Source organism: Camelus dromedarius, chromosome 8 (genome assembly GCF_036321535.1).
Source record: "Camelus dromedarius isolate mCamDro1 chromosome 8, mCamDro1.pat, whole genome shotgun sequence".
In the NCBI taxonomy this organism is placed as follows: domain Eukaryota; kingdom Metazoa; phylum Chordata; class Mammalia; order Artiodactyla; family Camelidae; genus Camelus; species Camelus dromedarius.
In genome coordinates, this window is record NC_087443.1 from 22,267,649 (window position 1) to 22,281,485 (window position 13,837).

The following is a 13,837-nucleotide window of genomic DNA, read 5'->3' on the forward strand; positions in this document are numbered from 1 at the left end:
TCACTACACTTTCTCCTTTTATCTAGTGGGTTTCTCTCTGTGTGTGGGTCTGTCTCTCCTAGGAGGCTGGATTCACTGAAGGAGAGGGCCCGAGGCTGCCCCGTCCCCATGAGCAGCATCGTTCACAGCACCCAGCACCTGGTAGGAGCCCAGGACGTGCTTGCTAAATGGGTGGGTGGGTTCTGTTGTTGCCTCCCTCCCACCTGCTCATGGATTTTTCCGGGGGGTGACACCCGCTTCTTTGACTTTTCCATCCCATTAATCCACAAAGTGGATGAGTCAGTGAATCCTGTTATTCTCCCTTGGGCCTCCCCTGTGCCCTGCTTTTTCCACAGGAGGCCTACGGGGTGGGTCCCCTGCTAGCCTTGCTTTGTGCTAGTGGCCCTTCCCCTGAGTGCTGCACTGCCAACCGGGCACTAGCCAGCCCTTGGCCCTTCTCCTGGGCCACAGCTAACTGGTACCAGGGAGGACAAATTCAAGATGCATCAAGTCCACACTGGATGACCATCAAGAGAGGGGCTGAGACCCTCATGAGCTTCCCAGTCCTTGGGGTCTGGCGGGACAGACGGCTACTCCAGACACAGTGACAGGCTTGTCCCGTGCTGTCATTATCTGGGCTGTGCACTCAGGCTCTCCAACCTGGGCGATGGGGATCCTCTTCCTGTCTGTGACTCCAAAGAGCTGACCTTTTAGTTATTTACTCGTTTGCAAGCTTCACTTTTCCTTCTAGTAAAGGAGAGCATAAATGGTCACCTCCCACGATTGTTGGAAGAATTAGTGACAACGTAGAAAGAGGTCCACATTTTAGAATAAGCACCTTGGAGGCCATTTGAAAAAAATCTGGTCGTGGAGAAATCAGTGTGGATCTGAGGCAAGGGATTTTTGAGAGCTACAGTAATGTAATGCCTTGTGCTGGGCATTTTGTGTTTGCTGATTCATTGATATTAATTCTTATCTGTGCTCCATTTTCCTCCAAAAAGTGAATAAAGGGAAATTGTTTACATGTGTGTATATATACGTATATATGTGTGTGCACAAACCCACATGAATAGTATTTGGAGAGTTTAAGGTTTAAAATTGCCCTGCGGGAGTCAAGGTCGTGTCTGGTGCCAAGATCATCAGAGGAAACCAGTGGGGTGCCTCAGACCAAGGCAGGTTGCAGACATAGTTGGTGTAAATTCTCTCACTATTTTTTTCCACCGCAGGTACTGAGCTTGCAAGCCTTACGTTCAGAGAGTTTCACTCTAAATGATGCCCTCCCATAGGTAGGGCCTTTCCAGGTGCCCCGTGCAGGCCCTAGAGGTGGAGGGTGGGCAGGTGGGCCATACCCCTGGGGATGAAGCATGTGTGTATTTGGCTGCTTCCAGCCCCTCAACACAGAGTGGCCTGGCTTTACTGTTGGGCCCAGAGGGCTTTGGGAAAAGACTAGGCTCCTGGGGGCACTCAGGTCTGGGTCCCAAATGTACAGAGGCTTTGTACTTGGTGAGAAGCTATCTCAAAGATTGTAAAGCAATTTATGTTGTGGGTTCTGAAGGAAAGAGGTCCCTTCTCCCTCTGCTCTTTTCATTGAGCTTGTCATACCCTCTCTTCCTGACTCCCCCAGACCTCAGGGCCCCACCCATGGCCTCTCTGAATCATTTTCAGGGGATCCAGAGTCCCCTGCTGAGCACCAGGATGAGCAGATGAGCTCCCCACCCCCTCACCCCCACCTCAGCACGGGGTAGCTCCCTGGCTTCCCTGTGTCACAAATCAGCGGCTTGTTTCCTGACGATTCCCGAGCCAGGGACCTCCTCCCCAGCACCCCGAGGAAGAAACAGTTCTTGTCTCCAGAACCGAAAGGGAGAGGTTTTTCTTTCTGTTTCATTCTCCAAAAAGTCAGGATCATAAAAAAGAATACAAATTACACCCAGCAGCTCTTATCAGCTTGGTAAAAAATTGCTACTTTCAACTTTATTGCCTTAAAAAGAATTCAAACACTTCCATCTTTTAAAAACAATTTAGGTTGAGAAGAGGAATTAGATCCACGTGCAGGAGCGGTTTGCCTGGCATGATCTGAAGGGATTGCGCTATTAACCTTGAACGCTGATGCTTTAATTGAGCAGCTCAGACAGTGTAGTTGTTCTCCCAGTGGACATCTCGCCATGGGGCTGGGTCTCTGGGGCTGACAGCTACACCCGGGGAGGGGAGGGGCAGGCCTCTGAGCCATTTTGTGACCCAGTGGCACTAGGAGGGACTTTTCTGCCCCAAACGGTCCCCACCCCCTCCTCCAGCCGCATCTGATGCTTTGGGTCCCCAGAGCCAGTCTTTGGATGCACGCGGCGCCGTCTCAAACTCCAGCATGAACGTGCAAATACCTGTGGGAGGGAGAAGAAAACATTTCTAATCAGTCTGAGACTTTGCTTTGCTTGTATCTGAAAATCGCTTGAAGCTGGAGCTGAACAGCAGAGTGTATGAGAAATGGTTCAGCGCAGCCACCTGCCACCCAAGAGCTGCATCCCCTGCCCCTTGGGGGATCGGGTGGCGAGATTGTTCACAGACTCTGCAGAGGCAGGTGGCTGCTGTCACCAAACCAGAGCGGGCTGTAAATAAGCTCAGAAGCCATTTGGTCTGTTGTACACCTCAGTCCCCTAAAAGGATTGTGTGGTAGCCTGTATGTGACCAAGAACTGGGAGTACCTTTCTCCTCCGCAAGACAAGATTGAAGGAAACGCTGGCTCCATCCCTTCCCATCAGGACAGCTTGGGTGTCTGTGAGAGTGAGAGCATGGAGGGCCTTATTGGGCTTCTGTGCCCTCCAGGTGGCAGGGAAATTATGGACCATTGATTAAAATCCAAGTATCCATCAGTTGATAGTCATCTGTACTGCCTGGCTTCACTTCTCCAAGTTGATCTTATTAAACAGACTGTGCTTGCGAGCTGACTCCATTTCATTTTTCTGCTGATATTAATGCTTCCTCATAAATTGTCCACATGTAGCATATTCTCACTTTTTATTACAGCAAATTGCACTTTCTGCACAGCCCTGAAACCCGTCTCTATTTCATCTGAAGGATCCACAAATGATCTGTAATGAATCTTCATCCCCCAGAGGCCGTGAGCTGGCACTTCTGCCCTCTGCACAAAGTGGGAAGGCGGTTTGGAAGAGCTGTTTATCTCAAACTTGGTAAACAGTGGGGACAGAGGCCAGGGAGGTCTAATGATAGACTAGAAATTGTTTAGATCTATCAGATTTTTATATGTACTTGGTCAATTATGCTTTCTTTTTTTTTTTCTCCCTATAGCAACATAATAGTTTTTTTCTGAGATCAAAGCAAGTGTAGGAAACACATCTAATGAACAACACTCTCTCTCCAGTGTTACAGTAATATCTTTGTAAATGCTGTTGATTGACCAGACTAGTTCAGAACTTATTGTGTGGTTAAGCAGAATATATGGGGACTTTCATCAGGAGGTTCGGCACTCAGCACAAATGATGAAACGATCCTATTCCCGCAGAAAAGCTCTGAAATTTGATCATGTTTCCATCAGCTTCTAAAGGTCACGATATCTTGCATTTATCCACCGTTGAGATTAACTTCGTTTCATTCTCAGGTTCTCTCAGCAATGTAGTAAAAGGGTGCTACTTTCAAATACAGGCAAGACTTACTTTGCACGGCACAGTGTTAACTGGAAATCGAGTGCATATTGAAACCGTGGGAAGTGAGGATGCGCTCATGTGTAGGTTTCCATTAATTTGGTACCTGCTGTGCAAAGTGATGGCTGCCTGTATGTCAGTATCCCTTTGCACTGTACTGGGCTTTCTGTTTATGCCCCTGACCTTCCTCATGCTCAGCACTGGGGAAATATGCAGGAGTGTGAGTCCACCCATTCATTCCTTCCGTAGACGTCTTTTGAAGTTCGCTGTCCACCAGGGCTGCATGGTAACTAGACCAGACCTTAGCCCTTAGGAGCTCAGCTCTTAGTGGGCTGCTCCCCATATACAGAAGCCCTTCGGCAACCAGAGGACCACCTGACCCAGAGTTCTGGGGAGGGATGGTGGCAGGAAACTTCAGAATCTAGGACTTGACTTTACAGCAGTCTCTGTGGGTCCTCAGGTCCACACGCCAGGCCTCACCCCTCTCTGCATGGCCTTCCAGCTCAACTCTTGTTTTTACGTTAAACATCTATGAAAAGTTCCAGGAATGAATTTGTCTTTGCTCAGTCCCCAAGTCGGCATGATATGCTCAAAAGTGCATGGGCTTTGGCATCTGCAAGGCTTGATTTCGCTGCCTTGGTCGCACTGACTTGCTGGGAGACTTTGGGCAAGCTTCCCCATCTGTAGGCTCAGATCAGAACCTCCGTCCAGGGGCTGTTGTGAGGACTCAGTGAGGTTTCCTGTGTAGTGGGCTTGGGTTTGGTCAGGTGGCGGAGTTGCTTAGTGTCAGTGATTGGACCCACCCCGCAAGCAGCCCTTTCCCGCAGCCTCTCCCAGCCAGAGCATTCCCAGGTGGCAGGTTCAGATCTCCCTCAGCAAAAACATCCTCTTACCTCCCCCAGAGTTGTTTGAAAGCTACACAGGATGGATTCTGCCATGCCTTCCACAGATGTAGCTGGGGTGATTTCCTTGTCACCACCATCCTCCAGCCCTCCCGAGACATACGCACGTGCTCAGGTGCCTGCGTTCCCGGTCCCACCAAGGGTGAGGGCCCTGGGCTTCAAGGACGCTCCAGCAGAGGGATGGGCGAGGTGGGAACAGGTAACTCACCCTTGGTCCGGAGGGGCCATCTCCTGGGAAGGGCTTGGGAGAAGAAACTGGAAAAGAGACCCACCTGGGGCCTGAGATTCCTCAGTGAGATCTGGGAGTAAGGATGGAGCCTGGAGTAGGAGCCATGCGAGACTCGGGGAGAACATGAGGGTAGTTTTCTGGTGAGAGCAAGGCCCCGAGAGGTTCTGGAGACAAGGCTGCATGGAGTCCAAAAGGAAAGAGTCTGGGCCCAGAGCTCAGGCCCTTTCCCCGAGAAGGCAGGGCCCTGGGAAGCATGGAGTGGCTTCACAGTTCAGTGAAAACATCCCTGTGTGCGGCTCCTCGTGGTTCTGGGCATATCTTTTGAAACTTGGGCCTCATGGTGGCCCCTTTGCTGATTTCCTTGTAAATGAGCTCCTGGACTCATCCGCGGTCTTGCAACCAGCCCCTCCCCTTCCTTGCAAATGGGGGGTGTTGCATCCCTCACACTTCAGAGGGGTAACACCGCACAGAGAGAATTGTCCCTAAATAGCGTGCTGTCGCAAAGGCAGCAGGGGCTCTTTAAAGTTAGCTCAATATCTGCCCTTGGGAAAATGCCAGGTCCTGGGCTCCAGGGGGGGGAATGTTCTGAAACATTAAGAGTTGGGGTTTTTAAAAGATGCCAATCGTCGACAAGCTTTCATTATCTCGGGCTCCCAGTGTTGGGGGAGGGGTGTGCCTAGATACATAAACAGTCAGTGGCGTTTGCACTTTGTAAAACAAATCCTCGGTGATGCTGCTGGAAGGCTTCCATGTGGAGGCTTTTTCCACTCCGTTCACTATTCCTTGAGGCCAAGGGAAACAGGCTGATGCTCAAGAAAGGCAAGTGGAATAACAATCTTAGACATATGAGGACGAGTTAACCTGGAGAAGGCAGGCACTGGGGCTCATAAGGGCGTTTTCTCACATATGAGAAAAAAAGATCATTTTGTTCCCATCATCAGAGGGCCGGGCCCAGGCCCCAAGGCTCATATGCCTGCTCTGATGGTTGTCCAGACCTTTTGAGGAGAAGCATGATTGAGGGAAAGCAATGGAAGCTCTGGGGACAGATGGACCCAAGTTCAAATCCAGCCTCTGCTAAGTGCCAGCAGAGAGACCTGCGTGAGATACGTGTCTTGGTCTTAGTTTCCTGGTTGTGAAACGGGGATGAGGATGCTGCCTGGCTCCTTAGGGTGTTGGGAACAAAACCAGGAGGCGTGTGGATTGTGACATGGGAATATTGTCCTGAAGTATCTGGCTGGGTGCTTGATAAAAGCAGATTCCCGTCGCCCTTGGAGATGGCTCCAACTTAGTCCTGCGTGAAAGGCTGAGGACACCAAGGAAGGGGACCGGGCTGGAGGTGCTTCCTCGAGTCCCTCAGAACCTCTGTCTTCTCTGCTTCTTCTAGATGTTTGCATATTGGAAGTGATCCTTACCTCCCTGTGTTCAAGGGACTCCCCAGTCCTTTCCAGGAGAGCCACCCCCTTGCTACATCCCATTCCTGGCAGCGCTGGGGGCTGCTTTCTGTCCTGAGCTTTTGGGAGCCAGGAGCTGGGGTTTGGTCTGCATCTCTTTCCCTAGGCAAACTGTAGGACCTAAGTGGCTGGGTAACCAGGACAGGATCTAAATATCCCCTGAGCCCCTGCAAGATGGCATGTCCTGTGTCACTTAAACCGCAGCTCTGTAGATGCCACTGGCCATGGGAAAAGGCACCCTGAGGTTCAGACAGGGGCTGCTGCTCACAGGCAAGAGGACACATTCCCTTCTCCAGGTATGGGAAGAACAGCTGCCTTTCGCTTCCTTGAACAGGGGTCTACCTATGACGGTGCACTTATGGCTCAAGAGGGTAGTACATAGTGTCAGAACAAGGGTAGACATCTGGTCCTGCCTCTGTGAGCGATGCCTTTCCCCCCTGGCAGCCATCCCAGCCCTTTCCACGGGCTCCATGCCACCTGAAGCATCTTGGGTCTCCTCTTTGTTCACAAAGGGCTAAAACAGGAGTCAGCATGATTCTTTAGAAGTTCCCACCCCCTCAGTTCTTCTTCTAAAGTTCCCTGTTTACCAATCTATCAAGGGACCACAAGAGCCAGGCCTCTGGGCTCTGGTGGTCCAGCGTGGCCTTTCAGCCACTCACAGCAATGATCTCACCAGGGCTGCCTGTCCCATGCCGAGGCATTGCACCACTGCTGCCATCCCGTGGGTTCACTGAGACCTAGTTTCCATGCCCACGGGGTCCGTGTGGAGCTCCTGCAGTCACTCAGGCCCCCGTCACCTGCCACTGCATTATTTAGTGGGTCATCCCATAGCATGGTGCCCTGTTCTGGGAGAGAAGCCCAGTTGTAGGAAACTGGCCTCCAGACTTGCTGAGGGTGAGTGACTGGGAACCCACCCTGAGCAGAAGGCCAGCTCCGCTCCCTTCCCTACGCACGGGATAAAGGGGCTGCCCTTTATTTGTCTAGCTGGCTCAGCCCTCCTCTGCAGACGCTGACAGTGATGTAGCAGGAGACATGCACCGTGGCTGAGATGAGGGGCAGCCCCGAATGGGGCTGCCTTGACGGGTCTGTGGACTTGCAGAGAGGCAGTGCTCACCACACTGGCAGGGTGTGTTTATCACGGGTCTACTGTTGGCTCTGTGATGGCACAGACGAGGCTCCTGGCTCACATCCACATCCAGGAGAGTGAGGGCAGCTGCAGTGTTTGCTGTCTGTTGACTGAAGAAAGGAACACATGAGGGATTACTACTGACTTCTACACGTTCAAAATAGACCATCAGATGATGACCAGGCAGGAGATGTGAATGGAAGGAATGGAGAGGACCTTCGTGTTAATCGATCATCCATAGAGCTTCTTTCTGGGCTGGAAGCATCACATGTAACTTCATTTCATTCCCACGATAACCCCAAGTTGGGTGGTGTTTGTCTCAGGTTGGGTTCCCAGAAGCAGACTTTGAGCTGAGGGTTTGTGTGACAATAATTTATTAAGAAGTGTTCCCAGAGGAATTGGGTGGGGGAAAAAAAACCAGCAGGGGAATGGGAACGTGGGACAGGGAAGTGAAGGTGGCCAGAGAGGGCGCGTGAGCAAGTGAGGCCATGTTGGCTGGTCCCGAGCAGTCTGAACACTCAGAGCAGTCCCCATCAGGGAACAGGGCAGCTGGGATCTGTATACGTGGCACCTTCAGTCTAGGCTAGAGTGTAAATTCCCAGGCACCGTGAGTGCCAAGGAGGGTTCCGGCAACTGAGCCCGCAGTGTCTGCCATTGGCAGTGAACGCACATCGGGAGCCAGTGGGCTCAGAATTCCTAATGGGATGCAAGAGGGCCCTGGGCAGAGCATCAGTGGCACTGCTGGCCTCCGAACACCTTGCAGGCGTGGGACCGCCACTCAGAGGGGTGGAGTAACTCACCCAGGAGCACTCAGCTAAGCAGAGGCAGAACTGAGGTTCGAACGTGCCCTGCCTGCCTGCCTCCTCCTTACCTTGCCGGCTCTGAGATGAAAGGGAGGACTCGGGGGCCTCCGTCTGCCTCAGACAGGCTGGGGAGGAACAGGGAAAGGATGGCACTTAGAATGGAACACTGTCCCCTGGGCTGGGAGCATTTAGGGCTCTGCTCACTGAGCTGGCAGGTCTCCAGTCATCACGGGGGAGGAGGCGTTCTTGCTAAATCTGCAGTAGCTTCTCCTTCTCACCGTCTATCTCAGCTTCTGTGTGAGTTGCACCCTCTGGAAAAGACTGCAGCCAAGTGTTATTTATCTCCGTGTGAGGAAAAGAGGCTTAACAAATTAGCTAATTGCTAATTGGTGAGGGAAAGTAGGCCAGGAAAGTTGGCCAGTTGTCCTGTGGGGTTTTCTGATCAATTCTCTCCATTGGTATCTTCCGTGCACGAGTCTGAGACCAGGTGGGAAGCTGCCTTAGCGTAGCTAGGGCTCCCACCTGCTCCCTGGGATGTCGTGGCAGCTGAGACAGGTCCTCTGCACTGCTGGCTCCTGCACGGACATCCGAGGACCTCTCACCTGCATAGGCGCACCTACATCTTCAGATTCCCAGAACTACACATGCTGGAGTAGAGCTCCCAGCCCCGGAGGTTGTGAGTCAGGGTTCAGAGCTCTGAAACGTCGCAGCATCTCAGTCACATAACCATTGCCAGTGAATTAGGAATTCATGGAGTGGGGCCCCAGGGTCTGCATTTTTCAAAGCTCCCTAGAAGGGAAGAATGAGTCAGATCTCCATGGACCAACGAGGAGAGATACTCTTGATCCATCAATATGTCAAACATGGCAATTGTAACCTGATGTAGATTTCATGATCCCATTTTAATAAAAACATCTGTCTGATATGTGTATGTGGGTACATATATGCAGATGTGTCTTAAAAAAGACTCCTGGAAGGGGACACTTGGAACAATCTCTAGGGGATGAATTTGGAAGGATAAATGGGGCATTTTCACAATTAAAAAATAGTGCGGGTTAATGGGATAGTTTTGAACATTTTGGTTTTTGTGTATTTTTTCAAATAAATAGAGTAATAAAAATTACACTAGAAAATACCCCCAAAAAGTGAAAATAAAGGACGACAATCTGAGAGCTGTCTCCCAGGTTGGTAGAGGGCCTGGCACAGTGCCCAGCACTCAGCAGTACTTGGCACATGCTAACTGTGAGTGTTCTTACGGGACAGGCTTGAAAATTATCAGTTCCTTCTCTTTTTCACTCTGTTGGCATTCCAATTAAAGGAGGGAAAAAGTACTCATAAAAACATATAAGAAGCCAAATAAGTGACTGGGTCCCATCCGCCCTGCTCTCCTATGCTTCATTTGTATATTCAACAACAGTATTCATTTGTCTGCTGAACACCTACTATGTGCTGGTTATCATGTAAGGTTCTGGGATGCAACCGTGACAGCCACAGATATGGCCCCTGACCTCACAGAGGCCCCAGCCTGGTGAAGGAGATGGACAATAAAGTAAATAAACTGATAACTACCCAAGCACAGACATGGCAAGTGCTATAAAGAAATAGAACCCAGGTGCTCTAAGAGAGAATGATGCAGGTGGGGTCACTAGCCAGGAGCCAGGAAGGGTCCTTGATGGGTTCTTTAGAGCTGAAGGCAGCTCAGAGCCCCGGCTATGAGCTGTCAGCTTCCCAGGTGTTGTTTAGCATGGCCGTAAACCCCTTTTTCCATATTCCTGATTCTCTAGCCTCGGGCAATGCTGAGACTCACCCCCCTGAGCATCCCTCCAGAAAGGTGTTTGCAGGCATCCTCCGAGAGAGGGGAGGGACGCCCCTGCCTCTGGCCTTGTGATGCCTGCAGGAACTGGAGCTTCGAACCTTGCCTGGGACTGGTGCACGAGAGCTTGGAAGAACAGCAGGAAACCAGATGTCTGTGTTCAGACCATGCGTCTTGTAGCTAAGGCCTCAGGGGGACGGCGTGGTGTGTGAGGAAAAAATTGTCCAAGAACAATGTTTTTCAAAGCCCGTCTCGGCAATCATCCTGTGTCTGCCAGCTTCTGGCTTGCTTCTGCTCATGTTTGTATTCTTTTTCTCTCTGCAGGCCGTGGAGACAAACCTGGCTTCCAAGGACAGCCACTGGGTCTTTGTGAATGAGGTAAGAGCCCCAGGATGGTGAGGGGCATGGCCTGTGCAGAGCCCCTGCCCCTTGGGGAAGCGCAGAGTGATGCTTTCAGGCCCAATTCTGACTGGGGGTGCTGGAGTGAACTCCAGGGCTCCACCGTGCGAGACAAGAGATGAGAGATGCTCACCTGGAGCAGGTGGGGACCAAGGAAAGAATCGAGATATGAGTCCACGAGGATGTCAAGAGTCAGAGACATGGTGTCAGGCATTAGATGTGTGGGGTGAGGGGAGGTTACCAGTCAGGGGTCAGGGACCTGAAAGATGCGGGCAGGTTAGAAAATGGGGTGCATGGGGGATGGAGGCTGCATTCCTGCAGGAGCTTGAAGGTGTGTGTGTTATGTGAGTGTGTACGAGTGCATGAGTTTGTGTGTGTGCATAAATGTGCCTGTGCAAGTGTGTCTGTCAGTGTGTGTATGTGTACAGGTGTGAGTGTGTATGTAGTGTGCACACCCCCCTGTGCAGCTGGTGGGGGAGAGGGGTCAGTGTAACCATGTAAATGGGGGAAGTGGGACGTCTCTGCCATGACTGGCCATCCACTGGTTTGGGCCCTGGGAGGGTTGGGAACGCCAAGGTTTCACCAGTTACACTCTAACTGGCCCTGCTCCTCCACGCTGCGGACGTTACACGGGAGTGGCCTGTAACCACCTGCCCTGGCTTTCCTGAAGAGTCCCCTCTGCGCGCCCATCCATGCAGGAGCCACCCACTCGGGGCAGCCCTGGTGACCCGAGCTGGCTGTTAACACAGCTGACTCAAGAAGATGCTTCCTGGAGCGAGCGTTCATCAGCCCTGGGGCCTTCCGTTTCTCCTAAATTAACTGATCAGTTTCTAATGGCTGCATTCTAGAAGATGCAAGGTTTATTAGGGAAGTAATTTATGCTTTTATGATGTGTGTTTCATCAGCTCAGCGCTACTATGGCTGAAACAGTTTGGGCTTATTTGAATAATTTTTTAGGTAGGATCAGATAGTAACTGCTTGCAAGGCCCACTTTTCGTGGGTTTTGTCCATAAATTCACATCTTATTAGTTCCACATCTACACAGGCCAGTTGGAGACAAGTGAGGTAACTGTCCATTTCCCTCGGGGTGTGGATGGTTGTGCTGGTCATCAGGAGAAGGCACTGGCTTCTTTCCCTTTTTCGGAGCCTGCCAGAGTCTTCCTTGGTCCTCAGGAAGTTTTGATTCTCTGGGCTTTGCCAACTTTTCTACAGGTTTCCTTTATTTCAGGGAAAGGGTGCATTCTACATGCCCCTTAAGGCAAATGCTAGCTTTATTTTTTTATGACTCCTCCGAATTGGCTAGCCAGTGTTTCTCTGTTGCCAGTCTTCAAAAACTGCTCTATTTTTACATTTCTAACTGATTTCCTTTTTCCTCCCCTGCATCCCGACCACTCCCAGGGCCCTCTGTCTGTCCCTTCATTTCTTATTTCAGCGGGGCCCCATGGAAACAAGTCCTGTGATTCTTGTGACAATTGCATCATTCTAGGCTCTATCCAGATACAGAGCCAGGGACAACTAGTTTCCCAGTTGCTTTTCGGTTATATGTGATGGCTAAGGTAAAAGAAAGTAGGAAGAGATGAGTCAGGAGCAGGCAGTTGGTAGCAACAGCATGGTCTCCAGGGTTCAGCGTCTACACTGGGGCCCCATATTCCTGCTTCCTGAGCTGCTCCCTTCTTCTCTGGAGGGGCTTCAGTCCATCAGATGAGCTCAGGTCTGTGCCTCTGTCCCCCACGTCTTTCCCCAAGGAGGCCTTCACTGTGGTCCTCCAGCTCCACCCCTGGCTTCCCCTCATTCCTCACAGGCTCTGTCCTCCAGTTTCTCTCTGTATTTGATTTGCTTAGTGTATTTTCCTGGATTCAAGACAAGCACTCCAGGGCATGGGTTTCTGTTTGCTTTCTTTATGCACTGGTTTGTTTAGTATGTCTACCCCCTCACCACCGAATATTGGTGTCACGTGCTACAGGCCTGTTTTATTTGGAGAAGGGGTGATTGGATGCAGAGAAGGGCTTGTGAGTGAGTAAGCCTCACTGACAGTTTGTATGGTGTCTGGACTCCACTGTGGGGACACTAGCAAGCAGATGTGCTTTGGGGCGTAAACTGTATTTTTATTGATTGATTAAATCACATGTTAACTTGGAGGGGGTGGGGGATTCAAAAGAGTGTGTGGAAAGCAAAGTTGAACATTAGTCAAGGTGGCCAATAGGCTATGAGCGAGTCCCTTGAGGACAAAGTCAGAATCCAGGTTATCACTGAATCCCCGATAGTCAGGGCAAAGAGCAGACTCTTAAAAAGGTTTAATTGAAGGCAAGTTGATGTGTGTAGTTTGGAGCAAGTTGCTTTGAAGAGTATTCCCGGTCAGCCTCCGAGAAGAGACAAAGGCAACAATTAGGGTGGGAGGCTCAGGGAGGGAGGGGACCACTCTGGGTCATTCATCAGAAGCTGCCAGTTCAGGACCAGTTACACTTGACTTTGGCTCCCAGAACGTCTTTATCAGCGGGTCTGGAGAGCTTCCTCTCCTCGTGGCTGTGGCTCAGGGACTCACAGGTGTCCTCAGCACAAGGGAGGAGTCTGGACATAGAGAAGCATGCCCTCCCTGTGAGGCTCTGTGTCCAGGCAGGAGGCGTGTACCTCATAGTCTGGCCTCTCGGGAACTTTCTGGAGGAGATTCCTTTATGGAATATGTATATCTCTCTAGCCTCTTCCAGAACCATCTGTGAGGGGGACTTGAAGCACTCCATTTGTTACTGGACAGCTCTCACTAGTTCTTCCAGACTCTGAAACCAAGCAAGCTTTGATGGAAATGGTTCAAGACATGCAGAAACATGTGCATAACCCTTGCACTTAGGTTTTGTCAGCACGTGATGGTCTAAGCTGTGTTCTGTGGCTCAGCAGGGGAGGTAGGATCTAAGGAGGGAAGAGGCACTGCCAACAGGCCCTCATACCCCGCCCCCTTGCCAGCGTATGTCCGTGACCCCCACATCCCGTATCTTCTGTCCCTGAGCTCCAGACTCAGGGATCCAGATACCTTCTGGACTCAGCCGCTTGGAAGCCTCGTGACCACCTCTAGCTCAGTGCATCTCTCTCTGAACTCATCACCCTCCCCCTAACCTGGTTCTTACTCAGTGCTCCAGTCCCAGAGACCAGTGTCCCCATCCTGATTGGCTCCCTAACCAATGGAGAAAAGCCCACATCCTGCTCCCTGCTTCAGAACCACTTCAGAACTCCAGGATGACCCTCTCCCATCACACCTTTCCGTCCTTATTTACTTCCTACCCTCTGCCCACTCTCCCATGGCTCACCCCGGCGAGCAATGGGTGACTTCTTGTTTCCTATGTTTATCTTCCTCCCCTGGTTCTGGGCCTTTGCCAGGATTTTCTTTGATGTCTGGCTTGCCTTTCCTGAATCTCTGATTGTCAAGGACTTACCTTTCCTGCAGGGGTTTGCTAAACATTACCTCTGCCAAAGGGTCTTCCTGGATTTCC

The 13,837-nt window shown here is 51.1% G+C and overlaps 1 protein-coding gene across 3 annotated transcripts in view; it reads left to right on the forward strand.

The window, feature by feature from the left end:
• The window catches only part of GRID1 (glutamate ionotropic receptor delta type subunit 1), a 629,200-nt gene that overhangs the window by 379,220 nt on the left and 236,143 nt on the right, over positions 1-13,837 (forward strand). For all 3 annotated transcript variants that reach the window (XM_031461023.2, XM_031461022.2, XM_031461024.2), the window contains exon 5: positions 10,281-10,334. In XM_031461023.2, the coding sequence (XP_031316883.2) occupies positions 10,281-10,334 (54 nt within the window). The remainder of the gene's footprint in view (positions 1-10,280; positions 10,335-13,837) is intronic.